General features: G+C 34.9%; 2 protein-coding genes across 3 annotated transcripts; one reads left to right on the forward strand and one right to left on the reverse strand.

Moving 5' to 3' along the window:
- Positions 1–6: 6 nt before the first annotated feature.
- Positions 7–3,094, reverse strand: LOC116029270 (aminotransferase ALD1, chloroplastic). Its single transcript, XM_031271193.1, has 10 exons — positions 3,012–3,094; positions 2,908–2,933; positions 2,638–2,711; positions 1,939–2,055; positions 1,764–1,826; positions 1,546–1,650; positions 1,400–1,450; positions 1,000–1,320; positions 719–925; positions 7–636 (listed from the first exon to the last, which is right to left on the reverse strand). Exons 1-10 carry the CDS (start codon positions 3,071–3,073, stop codon positions 343–345), a joined length of 1,320 nt encoding a protein of 439 aa, XP_031127053.1. The 5' UTR covers positions 3,074–3,094; the 3' UTR covers positions 7–342.
- A 4,167-nt stretch (positions 3,095–7,261) lies between these two features.
- Positions 7,262–11,582, forward strand: LOC116028639 (protein RAE1). 2 transcript variants are annotated; one of them, XM_031270414.1, is made up of 12 exons: positions 7,262–7,446; positions 7,526–7,598; positions 7,722–7,808; positions 8,194–8,271; positions 8,357–8,547; positions 9,083–9,224; positions 9,490–9,570; positions 9,730–9,858; positions 10,169–10,246; positions 10,743–10,814; positions 10,952–11,032; positions 11,153–11,582. In XM_031270414.1, the coding sequence occupies exons 2-12, from the start codon at positions 7,542–7,544 to the stop codon at positions 11,201–11,203; spliced, it is 1,047 nt and encodes a 348-aa protein (XP_031126274.1). In that variant the 5' UTR covers positions 7,262–7,446; positions 7,526–7,541; the 3' UTR covers positions 11,204–11,582. The 2 variants fall into 2 exon arrangements, with proteins under 2 accessions (XP_031126274.1, XP_031126275.1); XM_031270415.1 differs by having other exon boundaries at positions 7,537–7,598.
- The last annotated feature ends 86 nt before the right edge of the window (positions 11,583–11,668 follow it).

Below are 11,668 nucleotides of genomic sequence, written 5' to 3' on the forward strand. Positions count from 1 at the left end.
TCGGTAAGCAGCCCAAATACTTATCCTCTATATATAAAATATACTGAACAGCTTATTTATCTGTCTTTACATTTCCATCTTTCTCTAAATGGCTTGTAAGGTGACATTTGTTGTTGGCGTCGAAATGATGATACATACATGAAAAGTTTGTTCCTCGTGTTTAAGTCTATGAAGGGGTTTGGACTACTAACTAGGTAGAGTTGGGAGAGTTGTTGAAGTTTGTGTTCTGTTACGACTAAAAGTTTATTCTATTAGTCATGATACACTTTTATTCTTTAGTTTAATATGATAGTGAACAAAATAAATCTGAGATCTTTGATAGAATGATTGCTGAATTGCTGATCATGATAGAAGGCCCTCGAGCCTTTTTGATGCTTCGATGATGTTCTGTCTGTGTCCAAAAGCAGAAACTCTTATGTACTCTTCTCCACCGGGGCCAAAACCTGTTCCAGGAACTGTAAGTATGTGTGTCTTTTCAAGAATCTCGTTGAACACATCCCATGACCTTGAACCCGGAAAATGTACCCAAACGTAGGGCGCATTTCTACCACCACAGACATTCAATCCTAATGAAGTGAAAGTCTCGACCAGAATATTTGCATTCTCCTTGTAGTAGTCGACCACTGATTTCACTTTCTGAAAAGAGTTTCGAGATAAAGAATCCTTTAGGAGTTGTGTTCTGATGTAAGGTATGTGATTTTGTTCTTAAGAAACTAACCTTGAATCCCTCTGTGCTTAGACAGGTTAGCCCGCCAGCCTGAACTACACTGGAAGCGCCATTGAAGCAGGTGCAGACAATACGATTGAAATCGTTTATAACGGGAGAGCCATCAGCGTAGGTGAGCTCATCAGGCACAACGCTCCAGCCAAGACGGACACCAGTGAAGCCCGCAAACTTGGAGAACGAGGAAACTTCTATGGCAACCTACAAGGTTTCGGTTTTCAGGTAAGATTTCTGTATTCCTTTCTTTCAATTATTCGAACATGGTTATTATTTACCTTTCTGGCACCGGGAATTTCGTATATTGATTTGGGACTCGAGTCTGAAATGTAAGCAGCATAGGCAGCATCATAAACAATGATTGATCCATTTTCTCGGGCAAAGTCCACTAGTTGCTGCAACTGCTCCCTCGTGGCCGCATGGCCTGTGGGGTTGTTCGGGGAGCAGAAGAAGATAACATCTGTTCTCGGTGTTTTTGACAGATCAGGGAAGAAGTTATTCTGAGAGTCGCATTTCATGTATTCAAGATTCTGATACCGCCCTGAATTGCCCTCGAGATCACCACTCTGGCCCAGGATTACACTCGAATCAATATAAGCCTGTATTCAAAACATCAATCTTCAGAAATGAAAACCCGAGAGAAGAAAAACTAAAGAATTGAAGTGAACGCAGTCTTACTGGAAAAGACGGGTCCTGGACAGCAACAGACACATCGGATCCCAGAAGCAGCTGTGTAGGGTGGAAACATGAGAAACTCAGAACTTTGAACTTTAATAATTAAGCATGAAACTGCAAAACCATGAATTTTTAATGATGAAAAATACCTGAATTCTAGTAATGTCAGCTTGTGCACCATCTGATACAAATACCTCTGTATCTTTTATTCCCATGTCTTTGTAAAATGTTTCTGCAAGTGCTTTTCTTAATTCCTACAAAGAACAAGGTTTAGAATCTTATGAATCTCTCTCTCACACACACACACACACACAGATATGTATTCAATTCAGTATATGTAACACTATTTGTAGAAAAATATATTCACCTTGTTTCCCTGTTCAAGCCCATATCCTCTATACCCCTCAGGAGTGGAAAGCCCAAGAGCATACTGCAAAATGGATTGTAAAGTTTACACTATCGGCTATAATCATGTATATTATTATTAGAAATGTTATCTTACTAGTATAATTCAAAAAGAACCCAAGAAAAAAAAAACTTACAGTAGCCATGCTTAAAGTTACAGGTGAAGGTATGGGCTCTGTTGTGTCTCCAACCCCAAGCCTTATAACCTTCGCATTTGGATACTTGTTTATGTGTTGAAGCTCCCGTTCACATATCTACACAACACATATTGCATGCAACAACTTCATTATTGGATTTCTATAATATGTGCCTTTTGTACCAGATACAACTATATATGTTCATAAAAAACTTACTCAAAAAAAAGCATGCAATGAGAATTTCTCTTTTTAAGTTATTGAGTGTGAGCCAAATGGGAATCGAAAGATTCATGTTTGATTTGAGAACGAATTATTTAGGTTGTACTAAGTATTATAAGCACTACAATATTCGGGTGCAACCATGTGTAATTGTATTAGATACAATTAACAATGATGTAATATAAATTCCAGATTGGATTATTATTAAATATATACACACATGATTTGTGAAAAGAGCGGCCGAGTGAATGAAACATTATAATTGTATATTGTATGTGAAGGTCACGGGTTTAGTTCTTGTCAGCACTCTTTCGGTTGAGTATGTGGCACATAAACTTCCTAATGCGATTAACCTCTCGAATTTATTCGGTGCATACATATTGCATACTCTCAAATTGAGATTATGAGTTTTCCTCTTTACCCTTTATATACACACACAAAAACATGTATCACTGATGTATGTATATAGAAAGTACACACCTCAGGAAATAGATAATTAGTTCGTAGCTTTTCCAGGTTTGCATTCCGAGCTACTTTCGTGCGATAAGCAGTCACTGCAACCGCACATAGAAACACACATTTAATTTAATCAGTCCAATTATATTTAAAATATCATCAACTAAACTTTTCTTCAATCAACTATAGTTACATACTACGAATAGTCTACGATGAGACCAGGCCAACATTTTTTAATTTTCACATGCAAATTAAAAACCGAAGAAATATTCAATGTGATGACATCTTACGTACCAAAACTTTCCTTGTGCACTTTGAAACTGCAAAACAGCACGCAGCGACCATGTTAGAAAAACATTTATGAGGTTAGGCGAAAATATGAATTACTGATGAATTACCTGGGAGGACTACTCATCATGGGCTCCTTGAGAATCATCATGTGTAGTTGAGCCATCATCATGAATGGTTTGGTTCTATCTGCGCGCTGCTGTTCAGAGCTACTATAGGATGATGAGGGAACGATATGATGAGACATATTTATAGCAGCAAAGGATGGGAGGGTGTTCTAATTTTCCACTCAAAAACTTAATTGGTCGTCTCTCGTCTTACATGCAGACAAAACACGTCAGACGTCGTATAAATTACGTGCATGGTGTTTTTCTCTCTGGTGGGGTCCCCAGAGGCAACATATACTACGTACTCATCGTGTGAAAATAAACGGTTCAAACGTCAAAGCTTTACTCACCATGTCGGAGCTGAACCAGGTTGGTTGGTTGAGGAGCTCAGACCGCCGACAGGTAGTCAGTTCAAAGCTAGCTAATTAAGTTTGGTCCAATTATATCTAGAAATCTAGAATATATATATACAGACTAGAAAGTAGAAACCATCAAAACTCAAGGCATATATGTGTAGCATTATAGAAACTCCCGGCCTCACAATGCATGAATCGATCGTCACATGCACCACCTAATTTCGTCGAGTCAACACTTCCTACATACCCACCTCCTTGTTTTCCTCATATTTTCGCCACATATTGAGTATTTACACGACAGGAAAATATTAAAGGTGGATGAAATTTTACGTTTATTTTATGATCCGAATTTTCTATTAGCAAATATATTATTCGACCGCTTTGACTAGTATCAGTAATATTTATCGTAAAGTGCTTTTGCAAATAACACAAAAAATAGTCCAAAATTCATGTATTTTCAGTTGGAAACCCTCAATTAGGTGGTAAAAAATCAAAACTCGTCAGTTTATCAGTGTATAAAAATTAGAGCTTGCAAAGTCTGAGGTAACAAAACTATATGCATGGGTGCATCATGCATGCATTCTCTAGGTTGCACATTATACGTATGTACTATAATTCTGACCAAGATCAAAACACAAAATTATTGATATTAGTGGCATTATTGATAGTGCAATGAGAAGTTAGGAGGAAATTGTTGTGAGACTCAGATAAGGTTTTTGGTATGAAATTTTGTGGAAGTGTTGGATGAATATAATAATGGATGTGGAAGCTAATAGTACTGTGTGGAATTTCAATAGAAAGAAATAGTAAAATCGGAAAAAGAAACAGCATCAATTATTTTGTTTGATTTGTCTCCTATCCACACCAAAAAAAATAATAAATAAATAATTGTGAGTACGTGGAGTATAATTTACTTCTCATATGTCGTTTACTAGTAGCTAGTATAAGGAACATAATTTACCAGTGCATACTTTTGCGGATAGTAAATGTGAGAATCACCCCTTAGGTGAGAACGTGAGAATCAACATAAATGCACATAATCTATTACACGAATGCACACACAAAAATTATTTTAGAGTATACTGTGGGAATTGTGTGTCTGAAATATTAAATTATGTATATCCATTAAAACAACAAAAATAGTTAGAATGCAAAAGTAGTAGTATTCATTTTTATTGTGGAATTTGACTTGTTTTGTCACTATTATTAAAGAATAGGGGCAGATACATTGTAATGGTGATGCCATATTATAAAGAGTTTGAATAGCGAAAAGTCAAAAACAAAACTTTAGAAAATAAAGACTAGAGCAGATCTAGCTAATAATGGTTAAATCTCTCAATCAATTATAAGTCGTCCACTGAGAGATACTCCCATTAATTATCTTCCAAAATTAAACAATATACAATAGATTTAAAAATGATACAGAAAAACCACAAGAAAATGAAAGGTGTACCAAATATTATGATATGATCCACATCTAGTGTTACAAATTAAGAACAATGTATGTAATGTAATAGGAACTAAGCATTTGATTCTAATATTAGCCGTAGTTATCTTGAGCGCCTCGCCACATCATTGCACGACAAATTATTGTGTGGACCGTGACTCCATTGTCAAAGTCCATCGATCACCAGTCCCCTTAACTTAGGCTCCCTATTCACCCGACCTAATCAACCTATAATCCAACATTTCAATATGAACATTATTGCAAAGAAATCAGATATATATGTATTTTTAACTCGATAACTCTAGTTATTCCTACTTGTATTAGGTTTTGGAAAATCAAACTCTGGCCAACCTCGTAGTTTCCATGCAACTTACCATAGAATTCCATATTCGAAATACCATTGCCATTAAAACAATTACAAATTAAATAAAGTTCAAACTTTCAATGTAATTGTTGATCAATCATATCATCGTCGGTGTTAGAGTCAATACAAATTTAGAATATGTTATAGCACGTCATTGGACAACCACACTTTTTGAATAACTACTGAAACTATATAACATTTAAAAATTTTGAATAATATTTAATACTTTCAATATTTTGAAAATAAATTTTTGACTTGAAAAGAGACAAAACCCATCACTACTTTTAAACAACTCCAACCATGATAATGAAAAATTCATTTCAAGTATTTAGTTGGTAACAATTTTGACAAACCGAATGGGAAATGGAAGACAAACATTTTAAGTCAAGAAATATTATTGTTATCAAACCAATCATGCAATACTGTGGGCAATTCATGTTTCATTCTGGTTGGTTTTGATAAATTAACTTGTGTGCAACTACTTCGATCATATTTATGTCTTAAATTTCATATAAAATAATAATCCGTACTATGTTTATGTTCCACAATGGACAAATTAATAGTTAGGTTAATAATTTTTGTTATATATAAAAATGAATTATTATTAGTCAACTATTTAGCTTAAATGTGAGGCAATTATAGGTCGTATTAGTCAATACAAGAATCTTCCAAGAAATTTGTGAAACGTTCTTTAATTCCTACCCTTTCCCACAAGAAGATAAGAGAGTATACATAGTTTTCTAATTTATTTGAGAATTTTATATTGTCAAATATCTATTAATTCTTTGCCATATCTCACAAGGCAAGTTTCATCGATATTGCATTTTGAGATAGTGATTATAAATTTTTTCGTAAATTAAAATATGTATTTATTCTATGAGCATTATTTTTGGTGCTTAATAGTAGTAGTGTTAAGGTGTGTGTGTGGATTTATGCATTATAAATGATTAGTTGGAAATTGTATAAGTGAAATAGTAGAAATCAAGGTAGGAGAGTGGAGAGGTTTGAATTTAATATGAATAGATTTTTACTTAGGTAAAAATGATTTAATTCGCTTAAATATAAATTTGAGAGTTTGAATTTATGTGTATGTAATTATTGTAACTACTATCTTCATTAACATTTAACACACACGTGTGCACACACACATATGTGTGTGTGAGTGAGAGAGATTGTTGCAATCAATAATTTTATTTGAATTATACTATATACACTTTTAATTTTAATCCTAACATGACAATATATTATTGGTAGTAGGCATATCTCACTTTTCCCCCCATTTCATCCAATCAACAAGGGATGGCATGTAATGTAAAAATTAACTCACAAAAAGATATTTAACAATATAGAATAGTTAGAATGACTATGATTTAGTTCGAATTGAACCGTGTACTATACAAATCGGACCTTAATCAAAACCATACAAATAGTTTTAGTTTACATTTATGATTTTTAAAACCTATTCAAATCACCAATCCCATATTGAGACTAGAGCGCAAACAGTTATTAAGAGGCTTGAATTTGACCAAAAATTAAATTAAATTATTCTTTGGTGGAAATTAAACAGTTATTGAAATAATTTTTCAGGCTTCCAAACACACCCTAAATGCCAACCTTATTTCCACTTGTAATTTCAAGGACAGAAGTGGGTTTTGGGGCAAAGATAAAAGCAATCATTATTGTATGGATCATGGTCCACACAACTATGTGGACCATAAATAAAAAGTACATTTTTAATATACTAAACGTACATTATTTTTGTACATAAAGTACATTATTTTAGGGTACATTATTTTTGTACTGAAGGTACATTATTTATTTTATAGTTCTATAAAATAATGTACCTTTAGTACAAAAATAATGTACCTTATGTTCATGGTCCACATAGCTATGTGGACCATTGTCCACACAATAATTTGCCAGATAAAAGTGGGTAGGCCCATCAATTGTTTCAGAAGCCTGTTTGTTAACCTTTTTTGGGCCCACTAGCCCATAACAAATTAAAATTAAGCCCAATTGAAATATCAAAATAGCCCAACAAAACTCAATAGAAAATAGCCCTCCGCTTCTCAGTTTCTCCACTCTCCCGTCTCTCCGTCTTCGACTTTCGGCTTCTCCAGACTCTTCCGCCGGGTTCCGCCCTCATCTCTCGGCTCTCACAGTCACACTGCTTTCTCCCTCGTCTCTACGGCCTCACGCCCTCCGCCCTCGCTCCTCACATCCTCAGTCGTCTTCACGCTTCAAGGAATCAACGCGCAACTCTTCTCTCTGGTACATTTTAATGTCACGATCGATGCAAATGCAGTTTGAGATTTTATATTGTATTTACGAAATGATTAACTTGTTTCAGCTCATAATCAGCTTCAATGTCGGCATTTGGTGCGGCTAGTGCGGCGAATCCAAATCCTAATAAGTCTACTGAGGTATCAATTGATGGAATATGAATTTAATTAACTGTTTATATGATTGTTTTTTCTGTCATTTGTTGTGATTGATAAGGTTTTTTTGTTGTAAATTTGTCTTACTTTTGGCTATGGTAAATGAAGGTCGCACAACCTCCCAGTGACTCAGTATCAAGCCTCTGTTTCAGCCCCAAGGCAAATTTCTTAGTGGCTACTTCATGGGATAATCAGGTTAGTTTGTTTTCTTCATTAAAAATTTTCCAACAAATCTATGTGGTGATACTATGTCTGACCATTGAGTGATGCTAAGCAAGAATATTGGGATGGTACATTTAGTGAAATTCAATCATCTAGAGAATGTGAGATGTAGGATAGACCGATAGAATAGAGGTTTGGAATATTTTGTTCAGTGGCTTTACATGAGAAGTTTATCTACTCATTTTAATTCATTATGCATCGATGAAGTCAGCTATAATTCCTACTCTGGAATGCTTTCATGTGTGACTTGCGGAATTTGTCAGTTATTAATGAATGATGTACTTGTTTGACCCTAAACGTACAGTAATTCCCTGTGCTAAAGGGTGATGTGAGGACTAATTTGCATGAAATTCCTTAGGTACGTTGTTGGGAAGTAATGCGAAGTGGAACCAATATCGCCACAGTCCCCAAGGCATCTATATCTCATGACCAACCGGTAACAAATCTATTGTCCTCTTAGAATTTTTGTTTCATGGAGTTTGACTTTTTGGTTAACTGCTAGTTTATGTACATTTTGGAAGGTTTTATGCTCTGCGTGGAAGGATGATGGGTCCACTGTCTTTTCTGGAGGTTGTGACAAGCAAGTAAAGATGTGGCCACTGGCTGGTGGTCAACCTGTAACTGTTGCCATGCATGATGCTCCTGTGAAAGAAATTGCTTGGGTTCCAGAGATGAGCCTCTTAGTCACAGGAAGCTGGGATAAAACCCTGAGGTAAGCAATAGCCTTCTCTTTTAGATCAAAATGTTTCTAGGGCTTCGAAGGGGCTGAAGGATTGACATGATCAGTTCTAAAGTCAGTTTTTTTGTCATATGTATTGTTATGTTTGAATTAAGTGACAAATTTTTAACCCAAAGAAAACAATGTTCGGGTAAATTATGTTTGTAACTTGTCAAAGTAGTCCTTTCAGACTTGTAGTTTATTATTTATTTATTTTTTCTATTATCTTTATCTAATCACTTGAATAACTTTCTCTTTTCCTGATTTTGTTGCTTTAGTTAAACTTTCCTGGCATCTTATGAATTGATTGGATATTGCAGTATTCCTTCAAGCATGATATGCATAATTTAGTCTTATAATATGTTCTTGTATTTGGAGTCTTCCAGTTTTTGTGTATTGTTACATACTTACATCGGCATTTAACCCTTTCATCTTGTTGAAAATGCCTTTCATTGTCACATACTAAAATGAAAGCTTTTAGTGCTTGATTCAAGGGTGGTAATCCAATTGATGTAATCTTCTTTTCCAGGTATTGGGATCTTAGGCAACAGAATCCAGCACACGTCCAACAGCTTCCCGAGCGCTGCTATGCGCTAACTGTGAAGCATCCTTTAATGGTTGCTGGAACTGCTGATAGAAATCTGATAGTCTTTAATTTGCAAAATCCTCAGGTATTTTCTTATTTGTGCAATAATTAATTATATTATTAATTAACTGTGAAACATCCTTTAATGGATTTACTTCTTTGTCTTGGAATGTTGCTACAATAGAGATTGTCATGTTTTTCACATTATGTCCACTTTTTCCTTGAGCTGCTGCTAAGATTTTTCTAAAATGCTTACTGATTTGAATTTGCTTAAAGCTTCCTTTATGTTTCATTGCCAATTAATGATTTATTTTGTGGAGACAATGACTTCCAAAATACTAATATTACAGACTGAGTTCAAGAGGATCATGTCACCTCTAAAGTACCAGACAAGGTGTTTGGCTGCCTTCCCTGATCAACAAGGTTTCCTGGTGAGTCATATAACTTATTTTTATAGTCTACTAGTTTAATTCTATATTGAAGTTGATGTGTACCATTTATTTTCTGCAATGTTATTTTCTATCTTCTTCCCCATACAAGTCTCTCTGAGTTGGTCCATTATGATAATATGTTTTGCATAATTTCTTTAGGTTGGCTCAATTGAAGGAAGGGTAGGCGTACACCACATTGATGATGCACAGCAAAGTAAAAACTTCACTTTCAAATGCCACAGAGAGAACAATGACATTTACTCTGTCAACTCTCTGAATTTCCATCCTGTAAGATGTTTTTCAGTTTTTGCTCACTTTTTGGCTAGGAGGCTATGCATGCATAGTTTGTACTTGTGTTGAGGAAAATAGATCTTACTTTTTGCTGTAATATATAATCCTGGAGATGTGGTGTTACGTATGTGTTAATGCAAGTGGCTTGAAGTACACTACTAGTAGTATTTCTAATATTGTGTTATCCTCCTTAGCTTAAACACCAAACACAAAATATAGACAGTACAGTTTATGTTGTAGGTTCCTATACTTTTGAACTTGACTTTTTGACTTACTTTCTTTGTTGTTTGATGTTCCCCAATTACAGATACATGGGACTTTTGCTACTTCTGGATCTGATGGGGCCTTCAACTTTTGGGATAAAGACAGCAAACAGAGGCTCAAGGTATCTTGACAGCTTTTAACAGTTAATTTTTATGAATTTAAAATTTCAAAAGATTTCATGAAGGAGAGTACAAGTATATGTTGAAATGTTGAAAGAATGAGAGACACAGTAACCTAAAAACTTATACACACCAACTGCAGATACATTGAATTACATTAAAGGCCAAGAGTCACTTAAGGAATCACGGAGTATTTTACAAAATTATATACATTCAAGACCACAAGTCCAAAAACTTGTACCCTAGGTTTAAATTTAAAGAGAAGGAAAGCATAAGTGTATATTGTTGTAAGAATGAAAGAACTACACAAGTATTTACAAAATTCTATATATTTAACATGAGTAAATGTATTTAACACTAGGGCTACAAAAATCCTTCACATTATTATTTTCTTCCATTCATTCTAGTTATGGGATTGGCTCTAGTGTAAACAAAATATCCTTGTTTAACTTTGACATTATGCGTGTTGATCTTGTTAATGTATATTATTTTGTTTAGGCAATGCAACGCTGCAGTCAGCCTATTCCTTGCAGCTCTTTCAACAACGATGGCTCAATATTTGCATACGCGGTACATCACTCCTCTCTCCCTCTTGCGTATTGTGAGCTGGATATAAATAATGGGATATGATCTGATAGTCCACTAATAAGCTTTGATTCTCTGTATGGATTTGTTCACAAAGCTTTCATCATTATCTTTGCTTACAGGTCTGCTATGATTGGAGCAAGGGTGCAGAGAATCATAATCCAGCAACTGCAAAGTCCTACATTTTCCTGCACTTGCCACCGGTATACAATTGTTAAAATTTTTGAATTAAAAATTCCAACATATTTGTTTTTCTGAGAATTATCCACCGTCCTGTCTACCTGCAACTAAGAACATAGTGCCTTTGATGCTGCTTTATGCAGGAAAGTGAAGTCAAAGGAAAACCAAGAATCGCAACAGGCAGTAGAAAATGAAGAGAAACCCTCTGTCGTCCGGTGCTTGTCATATTTGTGGATAGAAGGCCATTTGCTGCTTTGTACATGGATGCATTCTGGTTTTGAAATTCATATAGCATTCTGTTGAATAGCTACCATACAATTCTCCATTGGTGAAGTCAAGTGTTGTTCTATGTCTGGATCTCTCATCTTTTGTGCCATTGGAGAAAAACTCAAACCCCCCTCCCCTTAAGCTCTTGTATTTTAGCACTTTTCTTGTATGACAATAGACTAGTAGTGTTTGTCTAGATCATGAAATAACACTTCTATCTTTGTTATGTTACTGCAAATCTATGCAATGCACCACTTTTTTTAAATTTTATTTTTGTAATGAGAGAAACTCGCAGTTACTATTTAATTTTAAATTTTGTTCTTGTAACGAGAGAAATTTGCAATTACTACTTGAGGGAAGTGACAGTAGGTTGTAGAACTGTGAAAAGTAAG

Source organism: Ipomoea triloba, chromosome 9 (assembly GCF_003576645.1).
Source record: "Ipomoea triloba cultivar NCNSP0323 chromosome 9, ASM357664v1".
NCBI lineage: Eukaryota > Viridiplantae > Streptophyta > Magnoliopsida > Solanales > Convolvulaceae > Ipomoea > Ipomoea triloba.